The 18893-nt window shown below is 40.5% G+C and overlaps 1 protein-coding gene across 1 annotated transcript; it reads left to right on the forward strand.

Moving 5' to 3' along the window:
- The first annotated feature begins 7075 nt into the window (after positions 1 to 7075).
- On the forward strand, positions 7076 to 18725 carry slc22a21 (solute carrier family 22 member 21). Its single transcript, XM_032533243.1, has 10 exons — positions 7076 to 7617; positions 10630 to 10733; positions 12503 to 12657; positions 12785 to 12956; positions 13687 to 13813; positions 15775 to 15872; positions 16767 to 16981; positions 17210 to 17392; positions 17843 to 17978; positions 18277 to 18725. Exons 1-10 carry the CDS (start codon positions 7219 to 7221, stop codon positions 18359 to 18361), a joined length of 1674 nt encoding a protein of 557 aa, XP_032389134.1. The 5' UTR covers positions 7076 to 7218; the 3' UTR covers positions 18362 to 18725.
- The last annotated feature ends 168 nt before the right edge of the window (positions 18726 to 18893 follow it).

Raw genomic sequence — 18893 nt, forward strand, 5'->3', positions numbered from 1 at the left:
CCACACTTTATACCCCAAAGTACTGCACGTGCCTGTACTTTAAATGTTGCTAAGTAGCATTAGGAACCCCTATTGGACTTTTTTTTTTAAACCACACTGCAAGAGCGAACAGTTATGTAAAAACAAGCCTGTATGTAGGCTTTGAATTGTACAATAACTATTCTTATACACTTTTTAGTCTGTAACATGAATATGTTCATTGGGTTTATGAATGTGGTTTTCCTGGATTTACTATTCATTTTGTTGTACTGTGTAACTAATTGGTGTTCCTCCTCAGGCCACAGTGTGACACTATTAACCAGTTTAATGAGTACATGAACTAGCTTTCGGTAAGTTAATGTTTCAACTGAGTTAAAGATGTCAAGGATGCAAATGTTTTCTCTCCATTTGCAAGGCTGTGATATTTTGTTTCACACAATGGTCATTTAGTATAGTAAATGACCATGTTAATACATGATAGGATTATGTCCTAGTCTTTGATCAGCAAAGACCAAATGGCTTTTAGAAACAACTCATCAATAGTCTACAGATGAAATAATCCATTCGCACAAAAGTATGAAAAGAACTGGTTGCCAGTTATAAGCCAATACTAAATGAGCTAACATGCTACTGTAGGTTTAACATTGTTTGCTGCATGCGGAACAGTTTTCTCATGAATGGATAATAAGCTTAAATGATTTATTCTAACCAAGTTATGATAATCATGTGACAATCCAACAGTAGTTTACCTCTAAACCAAGTTAAGAGTGGATTTCTCTAGGCACAAAAAGGCAAAAGTCTTGCTCAATAACTCTGTAGCAAGGTAAATTCTTACCTACAAAGGGAATCTACCGACCGTAGAACTGACCTTTACATTAATTAACTGCAGGAAGAATATTTGTACAAGATACAGAATGATACACAAAACACTAAAGGATGTATTTACTCTCAGTTTAAGATGCAAAAAAAGTCCCTTCTGTACTTGTAATGTCTGGAAAAAAATGGGGATGAAAGACTTTATCTAGAGTTGTTTTGTGTTAAAGCAGTCCCAAAACATTGACCGTTGACCATTTTATTCACCGGAGTTTTCAAACCAAATTTCAAACAACATATTAAGTGTCGCACCAGGGATAACACCCCTCTGAAATATTGCTATACAATAGTCAAGCATGCCTATTGCAGTTTCCCCTGTGCAGTTTTGGCGGTCACTGATCACTCACTCTCCCGGCTTACAGGCAGAAACTAAAATCTGCTAAGTCTGTGGTCAAGACTGACGAGATATACCAACGAAGCTTTTGTGTGTGCTCGTTGAAACCTTCGGCCATTACAACAACAGTAAATCCTTGCAGAAAACTCAGGCAGCTTAATCAGGCCAAGGAGGAGGCATGCAGAAGTGGGGACAGAATCCTGTACAACCAGGCCAAAGACACGCTAACAAAGAAGATCAGAGAGAGAACCTATGAACCTGTGTCAGAGGCGTGCAGAACATTACCAGCTGCAGGAGACCCCCCCGCACGCACATATACACACACTGTGGAGAAGCATCAATTGACTTGACAATCTGCATGTGTTTTACTGCAGGTTTGATAAGCCCATGTTCACACCCCTCACCCCGACAGACACCAAACAACCGGTTGCACTCCATGCCCCCCCCCTCTCAACCCTTCCCACTGACCCCCACTCAGGATCTGTGAGAAGGATGTGTGTCAGCTCTTTCAGAAATAGAAGATCAGCCCAGATGGCGTGTCACCTTACCTGACACGCTTAAAACAAGTGACACCTTAGTGCTTCATTTGAGAAAGGTGTGGGTGTTAAGAATGTTTCATTTAGTGAATTTGTAAATTCTGTTCTTCCTATTTTTAATCTTATAAAGTTGGAATTATGGTTATTATACTGAGGACTGGTTTTGAAGGGATAGGCAAAATGTCTGCCACTCAGGAATGTATCTAGTGAGAAACAAATGTGTTAGGTTCCCAGGAGGACTGTTTTTTTTTAGGTTTACTTTTGAATGTGTGTGCATTTTACTCTCTCTTCAAACTTTGCAACATTAGTATACTTCCATTCTGGAACGCAAATAAAATACAGGGCAATCAGCCCCAGTGGGCCCATATAGAAACTTCCTCCTAGCACCTCTCGCTTTGGTCGGTGGTCCGTTTCCAATTGCCACTTCCAATTTAATTTTAAAATTAAATTGTAATTTAATTTTCTTCAAATCAGAAAAATTCACTTAAAGTCTAGAATCAGTTTAGGAGACAGTTTGGCCTCCCCTTCACGGAGAAACAGATGATCAACAATCTACTAGCCTAACAGAGCTGTGTTTGTAACATTGTTATCAAATATATACATGAAAATAGGTTGAGTATAACATATACAGTATATACTGTATACATATAAACCTCTATATACAGATCACTGTGTGAAATGACGTTCTCAATGTTAAGTTGCACAACTTGGCAATGGTTAAATATTATCATTTTAATGCATACCTTAGTTTACCTTAGTCTCCCATTCAGGTAGAGGATGGCACGGAGGTTGATCAGAGCAGACGGGTAGTAGGAGGCAGAGTGGTGCTTAATTAAAATGAGTAGTCAGGACTAACAGGAAAAGCTGTACTTGTGGCAACCATTTCATTCTGTCATAACTTCCTGAAATGTAATGACACCTGACAATGTAATGCTGTCGCTGTTGTTATTCAGCTCTGCATATTTACCAAATTCATCACCACTGAAACTCACTCCACTTTGACCATTGGCATCATTGGTCCCAAATTCCTCTTCAAAACCACTCACAACTTTTGCTTCACCATCTATAACTCCACTCAGTCTCCCTCCTCACACATCCACATCAGGAGTTGTTTGACAGCAACCTCTTCTTGGAAAAGTCTGTCATCAAAATCACCAGAACTGCCTTCTTCCACCTTATCTGTATCAGTATTAGTATTATCTTATGATTAAAATGTTTATATATTTGCACACAAATTTCCGAGAAAGTGTAGCCTACTTTAGTTATAATTTTTGTATTACATTATCTGCCAAAATTATTAGATATGGTGGTGACAAAAACCGTATTAAATATGTACAGTTAAGCAATTTTGGCATTGCAGATTGACTGATAAGAAAGACCACATTGCAATAATACATGTGCTTAGTGTTCTGTCTTACACAGAAAACTAATACTTCACTGGAAAGACGAACATAACATTAAAATGAAAAAACATAACATATTGTGAATAAGCCAAAGTGATTCAATCAGCGGAAGGTCCTAAAAATATTAAAAATAAAGCAATACTTTTCCGATGCTCCCAAATAAACTGACGGAAAAAAACAAAAGATATAGGCTACTTTTATAATATTATGTGAAATATTATGTTAAAGTACCCTCAACTATAGAATTAATCCTACATATTATGCATTGATAAGCCTAGACTGTCTGTCTGGTCATAAAAATGAATAGTCAACATTAATAAAACGTTACAAGAAAAAAATCAAAATACCATAATGGGACAGAGGGGTGGTAATATGATGCTGAGCTCTAGCTAAATCAGAAAAAAATATTAATTTAGGTGCGTCGGTGAACGCAGATTTGGAAGGCTTCGGTGACGATACAGGCATCTATTGTAATGAGGGACCCAAATGCAAGGCTCAACAATAATCAATAAATAATAAGAGGAAGGGAGGTTTGGGGAGACAGACGTCAAAAACAGGAACAAGGGCACTTGGCTGGGGCAGGATGGCAAAGGACCTGAGGGCTAGAATTGGATGGCGAGGGCCAAAAAACAAAATGTCCCAAAACAAAAAGAAAAAAATCTACTCAGGGTCAAAGTCAAACACAAGGAGGGCTAAGGATGAACAGGCCGGAGGCAAAGGCGAAACCCCTCTGGAGACCAGGCAGGTCAGCAAAGACCCTTTGAAGGCCGGGCAGACCGTTGAGGGTGGAACCTCTCTGAGGGCCGGGTAAGTGAAGGGGCAGCTGGACTGAAGACAAGCCTCGGGTCAGCTGGGCTGGAGTCAGGCGCAGGTCAGCTGGACTGGGGTCAGACAACAAGATAACAGGAATAAAAGTAGGTGGACCTGCCAACCAGGCAACAGGGTCATGAGTCGGCCGGACCACCGACAAAACACGGGGAGCAGGAGTTGGTTGGACCACCGACAAAACACAGAGAACGGGGGTCTCTGTGGCACCGAACAAGTCCAGGGAGTGCCTGACAAAGGCAAAGTCTCAGGGGTCTCGTGCAAAGGCAAAGTCTCAGGGGTGCCTGGGCAACGGCACAGTCTCTGAAACATGGTCAACAAAGACACCGGAAGACTGGTCAGCATAGGCTCTGGGACAACTGCCATCAAAGACTCTGGGACAGCTGTCACAAAGAAGGGAAGCAGAGGCAGGAAGGAACAGGGAACCGTAAGGAGGGGACCGAGTGGTGAAGCTAGCTGACTGGAGACAACGGAGAGGTATGGAGACGACGGCAGGGTGAGCGGCGGGACAGGTGATGGTGGAATGACGAACAGGTGTGTGTAGTCAGCTGGCAGCAGTAGGAGAGAGGGGACGGGAGAAACACAGGAGACACAGAGAGAGCCAGGGCCAACAGAGAAACTAAATGTGGAAAACACAAAAAGGAACTAGAAAACTGGAAACAAAACCCCAACATCTATAATAATCAGGGTTTTTAAAAATGAATAGATAGGCCAACATTTTGAGGTTGTCAAACTGGTAACTTAGCCACGTTACCGCTGGGTCTCTGTCACCTTCAGCGCCTTCCGAAGCCCCTGCTTTGGTTTTGGTCTCAAACTGAGTTGGAGACTGTGTTGGTTGGGGGGGGGGGGGGGGGGGGGGGGCCTTGGCCAGGTGTCTGTCACTCAAGCCGGGCTGTGGTTCTGTCTTGTCGTGCTGATGATACTCAGGTTGCTGATGTTGTTCTAATTACTTGTCTGAAATAGCGAGGCTGGATGTTGTGATGCTGAACTCTTCTCTGCTTGCACCATTGCAGGCGCCGCCAGGCTTTTTAATAGCATCGAGCAGACTTCTGAAAAGGTGAACTGAAACTATGTTTCCTGCATGTAGGTTAAAAGTTAATAATAGATAAACATTTAAATTCATTGTGCTCTCTATGGGAAGGCTGGCTGCCAACAATTGTCACTTACTAGCTAATAATTAGCCTGAGTTAAACGCTAGCTATCAGTAAACAGAAGGTAGTGGCGTGTTTACGCCAGTGTTAGTGTGTCGGCCCACCCCCACATTTGGTGACTGGCGAGTGTTAATTTTGGACACTGCACACGCAGTAGAATATTATATATAACATATTATATATAATATAAATAATATAAAGAAGAAAGTAGGCCAATTAACAGAAATAAATTATCGAAATTATCGTCATGGGAAAAATCTGTTGATAACCGCTTCAGAATTTCGATGTTGATACATTTTCAATCAATCGTCCAGCCTACAACATACCTCATCAGGTTTTGTTTCAGTCCTTCATAAACATACTTTCAGACAGGGAAACTACTCTATGCTGATGGTGTTTTCTATTCTTTTTCGGAAGTTTAACCTTCTAAACATCCATCTATTCTGCCATTTTTTTAAAATTCGACACAATTTACGATCACAATTGCCTAACTTTCCGAACCCACCTTTAGGTTCTGTGATTGATAAATTCCTGTCACAAAACTCAAGTCAACGGGGTCTTGTATCAACAGTTTATAATCTTATTTCTAACAGAGTCAAAAGGTTTAGATGCCATAAGGACCACTTGGGGCCAGGACCTCAGAGTTAATTTAACAGATAAGCTATGGGAACAGATATCAGACTGTGTACTGTCCTCTTCGATTTGTGCAAGACACAGGTGTTGTACAGTGCAAGAATCTACGCAGGGTCCACCTTACTGCAAGATCAGCTACAATATACCCTGACATGCATGTTTCTACTGTGTCCCAAACTATCAACTTTCTGGTCTGCAGTATTTGGTAATATTAGCTAAGTCCTAGACACACCAGTTCACCTCGACCCCCTCTGCCCTCTTCGGAATCTCTCCCTCACTCATTGTGTGCAAAACCACAAAGCACGTAATTACATTTATCACCCTCCTCGCTAGGAAGCTCATTCTTTTTAAATGGACTCAATCCTCCCCTCACACATAAAAACTGGAGAGGTGAGGTAGTGTCATACTTGAAAATATCAAGTATTCTTCAAAGGATTCCCTAAAGACTTAGATTAGATATCAATAAACTGACAAGTGGTAACTGAGCCCTGAACTAACCCTCCTCCTCCCCTTCTTGTATGTTTCTCTTCGTTTTGGATTGGTGTATTGTTTTGTCTCTTCTTTTTTTTTTTGGGTGGGCTATAGCAACCTGGATAACAGGAGTGAGGAAAGTCCAGTATATGGGGTTGAAGCTTGAATTTGTATCACTAATCTGTACAATACATTGTTTACGTGAATGCCACTAATTTGGAGAAAAAAATAAAGAGAGATTGTGAGAAAAAAAAAACTGCTGATGACAGATAACTTCAGGACCCCTTTCATCACCATATTTAACATTTGTCTGCTGTGGAATCTTTCAGGTTTCTGGGATCTACAATCTCTCAGGACCTAAAGTGGGAATCGACATTATCAGAGAAAAGGCCCGCAGAGGATGTGCCTCGGAAAGTTCAACCTGCCTCTGTCTTGTTCAACTTGAGACTTTTAAGGAGTTGTAACAAAGGAAAAAGTGCTTTCTATTCGGACCTTGGACCAAATAAACCATAATAGCTGTCATAACAGAGATACAAGGGTGCAGAGTGCATCTGAGGCAAGTAGGCTACAAAGCAGAACATAAGACACCGGTAGTGTGGGGAAGAAAGAGCATGTCTGCGCTCCCTTTGCACATACTGTGATGATGGAATTTTCCAACAACACCATGTAGATTTGGAGTAAAGCTATACACTGTTCTAATCATAGGGATACATGCATATACACAAACACACATACATACATATATATATATATATATATATATATATATATAAAATAGACTATATATCCACATCTCTCTCTCTCTCTCTTTAGCTCATAGCCTACTCTCTCACACACACACAAACACACACTGTGGTTAATAATCATTTAGACAACCGCAGCCAAAAGTAAGTACAGCGGGTGGTAGGTGGGATGGTTTAGTAGCTGAAACAAAACCACTGAACTCCAAAGTCCTCCATCCGTGTCTGCTTTTAACTTGCTTTTAACTTGCTCCACGCTCTGCAGCCACAAACATGAACGACTATGAAGATGCAACCGCCTTTCTAGGGGAATGGGGACGTTTCCAGCAGCAGGTGTTTTTCCTCCTCTGTCTGAGCATCGTCCCGAACGGTTTCATGGGTATGTCGATCGTGTTTGTGGCCGACACGCCGCCCCACCGCTGCCTCATTCCCGCGCACGTCAACCTGACCGCCGCATGGAGAAACAGCAGCATCCCGATGGAGGAGGAGAGCCACGGCGACGCGTTGGTGCCCAGCAAGTGCGCCAGATACAAACTTGAAGATGTATTGAGCTTCTCGAACAGAGGCTTGCTGCCCGGCGTTGACGTTAACCTGTCTAATGTGCCAACAGAAAGCTGTTTAGATGGGTGGGAGTACGACAAGAGCATGTACATTTCTACCATCGTATCTGAGGTTTGTGCTCCTGCGCTGCTACTAAAGTGATGGGAGACTGCAACTGTTTCCGTAATGGGGGAGAATAAATATTAATGTTCAGTGTGGCTGGCTCTAATCTCTGGAATGCTGGTATTCTTATCGTGTGCGTGTGTGTGCGTGTCGTCATGGCAAAATGTAGCCTATTTCTTGTAGCAGTGTGTATTGAAGTAGCCAATGTCCTGATATTGAAGGATAATTGTGGTCAATTTCAACACGTTGCTTTATTGTTTGTAAATATGGAGTGCTGTCACTAGAGAGAAAAATTAACCAATCAGTGCTGCCTACACCGTGTTATCCTCCTGCTAACAGGCTTAAACAGGGCAGGTTTTAGACATGTTCTTAGCCTCTAAACATGTTCAAAATGTCAATAAAAGTGCCTACGCATGTGCAGTGATTCCTTCTGAGTGAACACAGTGAATCTGACTGCAGTATATGTGACAGAAAGGCATAAAAGTTGTGCTAATTCAGCTGTTTAGTTCCTGTGCTGATACTGCAAGGAGTGCTTTGGGACCGTCTAAGAACTACAACACCGAAAAGAGCACTGATAAGCATAAGCATATGCTCATAACCAAATTGAGGTAAGTTTTGGAGACACTACCTTATTTAATCATTAAATTGATAGCCTACATATTTTTGTTTTATCAACTTTAATGCATTTCTTTCACATCTGCTGCAGTCAGATTCACTGTGTTCACACCTGTAATGACATTTTGAACATGTTTAGAGGCTAAAAACAAGTCTAAAACTTGCCCTGTTTAAGCCTGTTGGGTGCTAACACTAGCAGTAGGATAACATGGTGTAGGCAGTATGGCAAGCCCTTTTAACATTTAAAAGCTAAGTTCGACTATCCGGAATTAACATTGTAGATAGCAATAACGTCTTTATGACTAGTCGTAATTACATTTCGGATAGTTGCAATTGTCATTCAAGATATCTGTATCGTGGTTGTGACTAGTCAAAACGACAGATAGAGATATCTGTAATTCAGTTTTGACTAGGCAAAACTGAATTACAGATATCTACAATGACGTCATTGAAAACGTTAATCAACGCGTCACACATCTTCAATGACAATTGCAGATATCTGTAATTCAGTTTTGACTAGGCAAAATGAAAGTTATAGATATCTCAAACGTCATTATGACTAGTGCAAATTACTGGGCATGACGTTGCTCTATTTTAGATACGTGATTTCCCCTCCCCGCCATAATAAAAGAAGTGGTAGATTAAGTAGAAGTTAATTTCCTTAATTCAGAGAACGGAAGAAGAAAGAGTCATGGCGTTGGCTTTAATAAAAAAAAAAAAAAAAGAAAAGAAAAGGCATGCAATGAACGAGCCCTCACAGAGGGGATTTGGGGAGAGGAACGTCGTTCTATTGAAAACTGTGAAACAAATCCGGAAAGATTGAACATATGCGGAAAGTAACGCTGAATCCATTTTGTGCCATCCTGTCTTGCACGGGCTGCAGCATTAAAAAGACGATTAAAAACGCCTTCGCCCTCTGGCTGCTCCGACATGTTAATGTGCATGTACTAATTACACAACTAACAGGTGCTAGCTATGTGATTTGATTATTTGAACAATGCGCTCTGCTCCCGCCTGTGGGATGCGGGCCCAATCTGCATAAAGATATCTGCAACGTCATTTTGCCTAGTCAAAACTCTAATTCAAGATATCTGTAATTACATTTTGACTAGGCAGAATGAAAGTTAAAGATATCTCAAATTTCAGATATCTCTAATTAAAATTTATTTCAAGATATCTATATCTTGAAAATAGATATCTACTATTAAATTACGAATATCCCTAACTCCAGTTACAGATATCTACAACGTCATTTTGACTAGTCATAATTCCAGTTACAGATATCTACAACGTCATTTCGCCTAGTCAAAACCTAATTTAAGATATCTGAAAAGGACCATATAGATATCTTGAATTGAGTTGAATTAAAGATATCTTGAACTGGAGTTACAGATATCTACAACTCAGTTGTGAATATCCGTAATTCACATAGTGGATATCTGCAACTGAATTGTAGATATCTGGAATGATAAACCACATACAAATGAATGGCAAACGTGATGTAATTTGTCCTAGGAAGAATGTCTTTGTGGATATCCGAAATGTTCTTTTTGACTAGGCAAAACTGAATTAAAGATATCTGCAACACATATCCAGTCTAGCTTTTAAATGTTAAAATGGCTTGCCATATAGGCAGCACTGATTGGTTTCCTTTTCCTCTCTGACAGCACTCCAAATTTACAAACAGAGCTACGTGTTGAAATTGACCAGAATTCTCCTTTAAGGATCGCCTACTGTGAGCAGACACACTCAAAGTATTATCCCGTCACAGAAAAGTGTTTTGAGGTTATTTTGTTGGTGATGTGTCGCTGTTTTTATTCCGGTGTTGTGCCAAAAATCTAGAAGATTTGGTGCTTGAACTTAACTGTATGTACTGCAGGACAGTCACCTTTTTGTAAATTTAACTGCAACAGCAGCTGGAAAGACCGTAATCTCACTGGGGCCTGTACCTGGCTTACTGTCAAACTTAACGACTAAACTTAACTGCGACAGTCGCTAAAACGGAACGAGGGGAGATTTTCGCCACAACACTGGCGAGCCTGAGTGGTCAAGGTAGCTGCTGAAAAGTGTGGAATGGTTTTATTTCCTATACATTTATAGCTGCCCATTATTTTGTTATTTAAAAGCTTTTCTTATGATGCAGCAAAAACAAAAAATGTTGGGTCCTCATCAGGCGTAACTTAACCCGACACTTGCAACAGAACATAAAACAGTAAAATAAAGCAAATACAGAAACTAAACTTCAAACCACACAGATTAAGTTAGACGCTACAAATGCGCTACTGTTTGGACGGTTTTTCTTGTAGAAAGAAGAAATAAGAAATATCCACTTTTGGATTTGACACTTTTTGTGTAGTGTATGTACTCGAATCTTCATACTGCATGTGTGTTTGTGTGTATTTGCAGTGGGACCTGGTGTGTGATGACAGGTGGAAGCACCCGCTGACTTCTTCTCTCTACTTCTGCGGCGTTCTTACTGGCTCATTTGTTTCAGGACAGTTCTCTGACAGGTTAATGACAAAAGTTCATTTAAGTTTTTTAGGGTTCAAATCGCGAAGCGGTAGAACCCTTCTATGTTTGTCTGTTGTAGTTATTATTTGTTGTCTGCCTCAAATTCCCGTAAGCTGGAATGAGCTAGAAACATGAAACTTGGGGGAATAACTGGAAATTGTGTGCATTTGCTTCAAAAAAATATGAACCCAATCCGCCAAATGGTGGCGCTGTAATTAAGGTTTCAAAATGCAAACTTAGAAAGGCCACGCCCCCCCCCCCACACCTCGTTAGTCCGATTGACTTGGAATTTCTTACACAGGTGCAGTTTAATGTGCTCTATAAAAAAGCCTCAAGGACCATTACGGTCCGCCTAGAAAAATTACACCATACTGTACCTCAGATTGCCACCAAATTTTCAGTGAATCATCAATGGATCAAGCTCATTACAATCCTGTCCATATCTCACTGACTTTTCAAGCTATTGACCAATGAACTTCGAGAGACACATGGCTCTGGACATAAATTAACACAAGTCAGCGACCGTAAGGTCAATCGTCTCAAAACTCATAGGGTATGTTCAGATAAATGCCCCAGATTTACCCAGACAGTATTATTTACATACACCACTAGGAGGTGCTACAAGCGTAAGATAGGTGAGTGGTATTATACACATTTTACTATAAATCCCATATTCATTGTCCAATCATCACAAATCTCTCAGGTTATGTTCTCAGAAGTACCTGAACCACACCCTGAAAGTTTCATTCAAATTGAACACAAGGGGGCCCAATAAAGGCAAACAAACTGCAGGTGATATGGTGCAAATCAGGCTATAAATGACTAAATGTTTGTCCAATCAACACAACTCTTCCAGGAAATGTTTACATAATGACTTCACACATACACTGCAAGTCTCATTCAAACTGAGCACTAGGGGGGCGCTTTAATTGCACAATAACTGGACGTGGAACGACGCAAATCAAGGTTTGAGCTTAGAATCACAGCTTGCAGCTTTATTATTATTATTATCAGCAATTGTTTTTGTGTTGGTCATCTGCTTTTCTCAAACTGCTGTGAGCTGGACTGAGCTACATATCACACTGAATTGAAAATAAATGTTGTTGATAGATCAGTTGGAGGCATTTTAAACAAAGTGCACTATTTGCCCAATCATTCCAAAGCTTGTAGGATATGATTTATAATGACGTTGGACCACGTGTGTGAAATTACTTTGAAGTCACTATTAAGAAAAAAAGCTTGAACGCGCGAAACGCCACTTGCAGATATATTTTCTAATTGTTTTCTTAAATGTACTCAACACATCTCCTGCCCAAAAGTCAATGTATGTGCAAGTGCCCTCTGTTTCAGTGGAAGTCAAAGTAGAACTGCAGGAAAAAGCCCATTTTCACACCTTTATGTACTTAGTCTGACTAAATGGATAAAGAGATGTAAAGTGCAGTAAAAAACAAGCAGTGGCACAAAATGTTTCAGGACTACTACCGTTTAATCTAAATACATGTGAAAGGGAAACCGCACTGATGTTACATGTCAACGCCTGTATACAGGTCTTGGGGAGTAACCATCTTCTGAGAAAAATCTGGCTCTTTAGCTGCTAAATGTTTGGGACTTTCTTCACCGGTTAGTTTGGTGCAAGGCAGGTAGTGTGCAGTGGGTTTGCTGATGGAACAAGGTTTCCCTCAACAGCCAGAGGGGACTATTAGGTTGGTTGACCTACCCATCTCCACAGCATGCTTACTTGGTTATCTGTGCTTTGAATCATTTTCAGGTATGGGAGAAAAATAGTGTTGTTTATTACCATGGCAGTCCAGACAGTGTTCACATTCATCCAGGTCTTCTCTTCATCCTGGACCATGTTCTGCGCCATGTTCTTTGTTGTTGGGTTTGGACTAATCTCCAATTATGTGGCTGCATTTGTGCTAGGTACTTTCATTCTCCTATACTCATTGATTCTCAGATGTATTTGGTCTCTAACATGTTCATGATAATGTTAAATAATGTGTTCATTCATTCCTTGTGATTTGACCCACCTCCTTTCTCTTGTGCTAAGGGACAGAGATATTGGGCCCCCGTGTTCGGACGGTTTTCTCCACCGCGGGTGCAACTCTTTTCTTTGGTGCGGGCTACATGCTGCTGCCGCTGTTTGCTTATTTCGTCAGAGACTGGAGGATGCTTCTCTTAGGCCAGGCCCTGGCGAGCTTCCTCTATGTGCCTCTCTGGTGGTAGGTAGGTGTGTGTGTGTTAGTTTAGTTGATGTTATAAATGTCTTTTTGCATAACTTTGTGAAATTCTTTTTGGTGTATAGAGTGCCTGATGGCAGTGCTGTCAGTAGATAGACTCAGGCAAGTCAATCAATCCATAAATTAAAATAACGATCTAGATAGTTTTGTTGAAACTGAAACAATTTGTCAGTTAATCAGGAGTCGATTGACAGACTAAATTAATCGGGATCTATTTTGATAGGTCTGCAACATTGTGACAAAAAGAGGGCTGAGTCAAAAGGCAAAGCTCTCGATCTACCGGTCAATTTTTGTACCTACCTTCACCTTTGGTCACGAAGGCTGGGTCTTGACCATAAGAACGAGAGCCAGGCTATAAGCAGTCAAAATGGGTTTCCTCAGAAGGGTGGCTGGCGTCTTCTCACACTGCTCCTTTGCGTCCAAGGAGCCAGTTGAGGTGGTTTGGGCATCGGGTAAGGATGCGCCCTGGACGCCTCCCTAGGGAGGTGTTCCAGACACATCCAGCTGGGAAAGGGGAAGTTTGTCCCCCGTGACCCCGCATAACTGGATGAGGATGAATGGATAAATGGATATTTTTTTATATGATTGTTTGGTTTTACAGCTTTTGTTAGGTTTAGTTTGTCATTTGAGTATTATCGGGCACAAAAAGTTGTCATCTGTTCCAGGGGATTGAAAATTTGTCACTCTCTTTCTCTGTCATGTACTGAGGCAGGTATATCCCAGAGTCTCCTCGGTGGCTGCTCTCCCAGGGAAGAGTGGAAGATGCTGAGGCCATAGTGAGAGATGCTGCTAAGAGGAACAAAATCGAGCCTCCGCCAGTGATCTTTAATCCATTGCAGGTGAGATCTCACTGTAACACTGGCGCATAAACACTAACTACTACTACTGTCCTGGACATCTTCCTGGTAATCAGAAGTGAGTGCACAATATAGTTAATATGTATGTACTGTACATAGGTTATTGATGTAGTTTATATCCACGACGTTCCACTTCAGGGATTGCTCCAGTGCCGCAAGAAATTCCGCCGGATGCATGTGTTTTTGCCGATGTCAGTTATCTTCCGCTTTCCTTGTGTTGGAATTTTAAACTCTGATCGATTTTTGAGGACTTCGGTTAACTTCTGCTCAGATCTCTGCATGGTAAACTGAAACGGCTGGCTAAACTATCTGTCCAATCTGAATTTTCTCTCGCACGACTAATACTGTAAAATCTGTCTTTCCAGACAGCTTCAAGGGACCGTTTTTTTAGAGTTTAGATCATTATGGAATAATTGTACACTAAAAACATAATTATTTTAAGCAAGACAAATGTGCTTCTCTTTGTCAGTATCTCTTGTAATAGGACTTAAGTGTAAATGTTACTTGACTTCTCTTGAAACTGGGTTGACCGCACCTGCTTGAAGGGGATTTCTGGCAGGTCCCACAGCTCTCCTGCTCGATGAAAATACAGACAAAGCCTAGATCAGTGGTTCTTAACCTTGTTGGAGGTACTGACCCCCACCAGTTTCATATGCGCGTTCACCGAACCCTTCTGATGATGGCCAAGCGGGGCGTGTCATCACGAATCATATGAGTCGGGTGTGTGTCTTGACCTGCGCCGAACCCCTGAGACTGACTCACCGAACCCCTGGGGTTCGATCGAACCCAGGTTAAGAACCACTGGCCTAGATGCTGGGTGATGTAGTGTGAATCATGTAAATTTTTAACTACAATTTTGTTTTTATCAAGTTATGCTGACAGGCTGAGGAAGAATATGAAAATGTCATTACTTGTTCATTTCAGTAACCATCATTGTACTAGAATAGTCAGAATTGAACCAAAGTCAATGACAATTAGTCTTGTTTCTAGAGAAAACACTTCTTTAACCCTATAACCCTTAGATAAGCCATAAACCCGTGCATAGCCATTTCCCTGCTAATACCTTTTCCTCTTGTCACGTTTACCTTAAAGATTTAAGACACCTTCTAGGGTTCACTGCTCAGTGTGATGTAATCATTTACTGCTCATGAGTGAACACTTGTCTGGATGGCAGCTGGCAGAGACTTTGCAATAATTTACCCTGTAGTACCTAAACAATAATTTACAGAAAAGCTGACTTTTAACCCATTTTCGTTGTGATTGAACGACATCTCCCCCAGTTACAAAGTGAACACCACTGTGGTGAAGTGACTTATTTATGTACCCAAAGCTCTTCTTTCGAGTAATTATAGTCATATTGCTTATTTGTTTTATAGTATATTTGTATAGGTTTTTATGCATGTTTCACTCCAAATTAACGTTTTGTGGAGCTACTGGTTATTGAAAATGTAGGAACTGGACAATTCAAGAAGAAATTGCAAAAATCTGCTTAAATGTGAAAGTTGGCACATTAATGCATGGATATCTTACAAACATAACAATGGATTTTTGAGGCTTATTCTGATTACAATATTTAAGCGAGATATATAGTTAGAGAGCAATTTCAACTAAATCTAAACACAAACCCTTTGATTGTTTTTTAGGACTGTGACCAAAGGTACCAAGCAGGGATAAAGCAGAGAACCCAGTGTTTGCTGAACCTCTATTCCTAATTACTACAATCATATTTGCCCAGTCAGTTTTTCATTGCACGTTGAACTTTTGCCTCCATTATTCCTGATCTTGACTGTTGGGTCTTGACTACAAGTGTGAACACGTGCACATGCAAGTGTTCCCTCAGCAAGTAGTCATGCATCCCAGCCGTTTCTCGAACAATATTATTTCTAGACTGATGGCTTTTCTTGCTAAGTGTTTGTTGTTCCACGGGCTTTGCTGCCCCACAGAAAGATCTTCAATGTGAGAAGAGGAAGGCCCACAACATCTGTGACCTGCTTCGTTCTCGAAACATCCGTTGGATCTCTGTCACGCTGTGGCTGGTCTGGTGAGTCCCTGCTGTCCCACCTGACCTCCACATTTAGTACAGTGACCCTGAATGCACAATTACACACACTTTAGCACACGCACGTAGACTGAACACATGCCAGCCCATTTAACTAACAACAAATAATGACCTGTCGGGTGCTGTGAAGCCTGCAACTAAGATCAAAATCAGGTTTATGTAACTGCACAGTAGGCTCCATGCTGCATGCTGATCTTTCTACAATTTAAGATCTTTAATTTATACAGTCAAAAAACAAAAAAAAGATGCAAAAGCCAATGCAACTTTTTCTGATCTAATGTTTGTCATCACAAATATAAAAAACTAAAAACTGCTCTGATTGACAGTACACAATTATTGCAACAACCATCCATTTCTGCTGTTACATTTCCCAAACTATTTTTTGGTCAGTTGTTTAGAGTAGTTTCTGGCCACCTGATAAATGTTGTCAATGTCTCTCCTTTTTGTTGTTATTTTCTCCACTAACTCCTCAGGAAAAATCTGGCTTTATAGCTGCTATATGCTCCACTAGTTCAATAGCTAGTGCCTATTTTTTCCTGTCTGCTGTTTAGTGCCGTTTAGCATAGTTTGCTTTAACTATTTACTTGAAAACCACTGCTTTCTAAAAACGACTTTATAAGTGAACCATTGAGCTTTCTTCACACATTTGAAAATCCAGTCAGGCCCAGGTGTGAAAGTCCTATTCCTCTACAACCTTTGAGTCACCCTAATTTTGTATTTATATTTAGCCTACACATACATATTTTATCGTACAATATTCGTTAACACTGATGGATGAAGAAGAAACACTGATAAAACTAGTTTCATTAGGTTCCTGACTACACTGTAGTGTCATGCCATAGATTGATATTAATGCTTAACAACTAATCTCCACAGGAACACCGTGACCATCGGCTACTTTGCTCTTTCCCTGAACACCGCAAACCTTCACGGTAACGCATACTTCAACTGTTTCCTGTCTGCTGTGGTAGAGATGCCAGCCTACGCTTTGTCATGGGTTCTGTTTCGCTGGTGTTCCAGACGATTGAGTCTTTCCTCAAGCCTCGTCATGGCAGGATTATTTCTACTCTTCATACAGCTCATACCAGCAAGTATGAGCAACCTTTTGACAAAGATAGCATTGATTTCTGCCATTCTCTTTTTAGTTTGTTTATGTAGGATCATTCATCATATATGTTCAGATGCAAAATTGTGTTTACTTGCTCACATGCTAACACAGAGACATGCATATACTGTATACCCTTTAAGATAATTAGTTTGAATGTTCAGCTTATTGAAATCAACTCACATGTAACAATGTATTGCCTTATCCTCTGTAGACCTGATTTATCTCGCCACAACACTGGAGATGATGGGAAAGTTTGCAGTGACGATAGCATTTTCTATTGTGTACGCATACACAGCAGAACTCTACCCAACCGTAGTGAGGAACACGGCTGTGGGCACCTGCTCCATGGCCTCCAGAATAGGCAGCATCATTGCTCCATACTTCATTTACTTAAGTAAGAATGCTCTCTTCTCTGCAGTCAGTTTATCTCCCGCCACTCACTTTTTGGTTGAAAAAGCCGTTTTATCTGAATTTACACTACTTAAATTTTCCCATGCATGGAAGTGAATGGAATTATTTGGATGCACCTGTAAGAAAGCTGTTTCTTTGCCAACTGACTTCCACTAACACACAAGGTTAACGAGAAGCTGGTGCTTCTACAGCAACAAAACAAGAAAAAAAAGCCACTAGCACATAAAAGCAGGCTTGATTAGCACTCCGATCAGATAGATGAGTCTGCTGAAAACCCCAAAGCTATCATTTAAAATTTAGAAGTTTCTTTTTTAGATTTAGCAGATTAAACTACTGATGCAGCCCTATCAAATAACTTAAGTCTCTCCACGGTTTGTCTTTTTAATGGCTTTGAGTTTTTTTTTTGGTATCTTTCTTTGATGTGTTGCTGCAGGAAGCTATTCCATTTCACTGCCTTACATCCTCATGGGAAGCATTACTGCTCTGTCTGGGTTGCTGAGCCTCCTGCTGCCTGAGAGCTATGGAATGCCTCTGCCTGACACCATTTCTCACATGCAAAACTTCCCCGGGTAAGACTACACCTCTCGGTCATGAAGTCTCCCAGAGACCAGCGTTATTATAGATTCAGAGTGGTCATTATATTATATTTTTTTATGTTGATTTAGGCTCAGTTTCAGTCTTTAGCTCATCACAATGCCCTTTTTTAGTATCTTTCACATTAGTTTTAAATTATGTTTTACTTGATAGAAAGCACTTAGCCATACCTTCAACTATGTTTTTTGGCATAGCTGAGTCGCTTGGCTTTTTGGCTGCAACTCTTACTGTAACTCTATACTGTAACTGTATTACTGGGTTTTTCTACTCTAGATGTTGTCAGAAGACACCTTATATACCCACACACACTGAAGAACAGGAACACGCTGCTGAAAGAAAGTCTCCGGTTGACCCTTGAACAAGGAGCTGCACGGATATCTGGGTTGAGGTGATTAATCATTATGTCACTGTCCATTTTTCTGGTAAATGGACATTTGTCAAGAATAACGAAAATAGATTGTCATTTTGTCACTGGATTTGTGAAAGTATGTGACTTATACAATACCAAGGAAAATGACAGTTATTCAACAATATGTGTGCTTTTGAAATATCTCCACCAAACCGGAGTAATGTTTTCTCTGCAACAGCAAAAAAAACTGTAAAATGAAAAGTGTAACAATCCTCTGTGCATTACACAAGCTCAGCGCCAATGCAATTGTTACCATACTTGCATTATACTGCTGTTCACTGTAAAAGGTAAAATAATTCATTAAAAAAAAAATTATATATATAAACTATAAAATTTATATATAAAATTGTAATTGTTGTTATCTTTTACTTACACACACACACACACACACACACACACACACACTTAAGTTTCTTATGAATATTTGTCTACATCTTTGTGAAGCGCAGGCAAAATTTTATTTACTAAAAAATGTTTTAGT

This window comes from Etheostoma spectabile, chromosome 13 (genome assembly GCF_008692095.1).
Source record: "Etheostoma spectabile isolate EspeVRDwgs_2016 chromosome 13, UIUC_Espe_1.0, whole genome shotgun sequence".
Taxonomy (NCBI): domain Eukaryota; kingdom Metazoa; phylum Chordata; class Actinopteri; order Perciformes; family Percidae; genus Etheostoma; species Etheostoma spectabile.

What these genes read in the sequence shown, in the direction of transcription:
- slc22a21 (XM_032533243.1), top strand. Translation starts at nt 7,219, where the DNA reads ATGAACGACTATGAAGATGCAACCGCCTTTCTAGGGGAATGGGGACGT. An exon ending in TTTCTACCATCGTATCTGAG is followed by an intron (nt 7,618 to 10,629) that starts GTTTGTGCTCCT and finishes GTGTATTTGCAG; the next exon opens with TGGGACCTGGTGTGTGATGA. An exon ending in CTCTATGTGCCTCTCTGGTG is followed by an intron (nt 12,957 to 13,686) that starts GTAGGTAGGTGT and finishes GTACTGAGGCAG; the next exon opens with GTATATCCCAGAGTCTCCTC.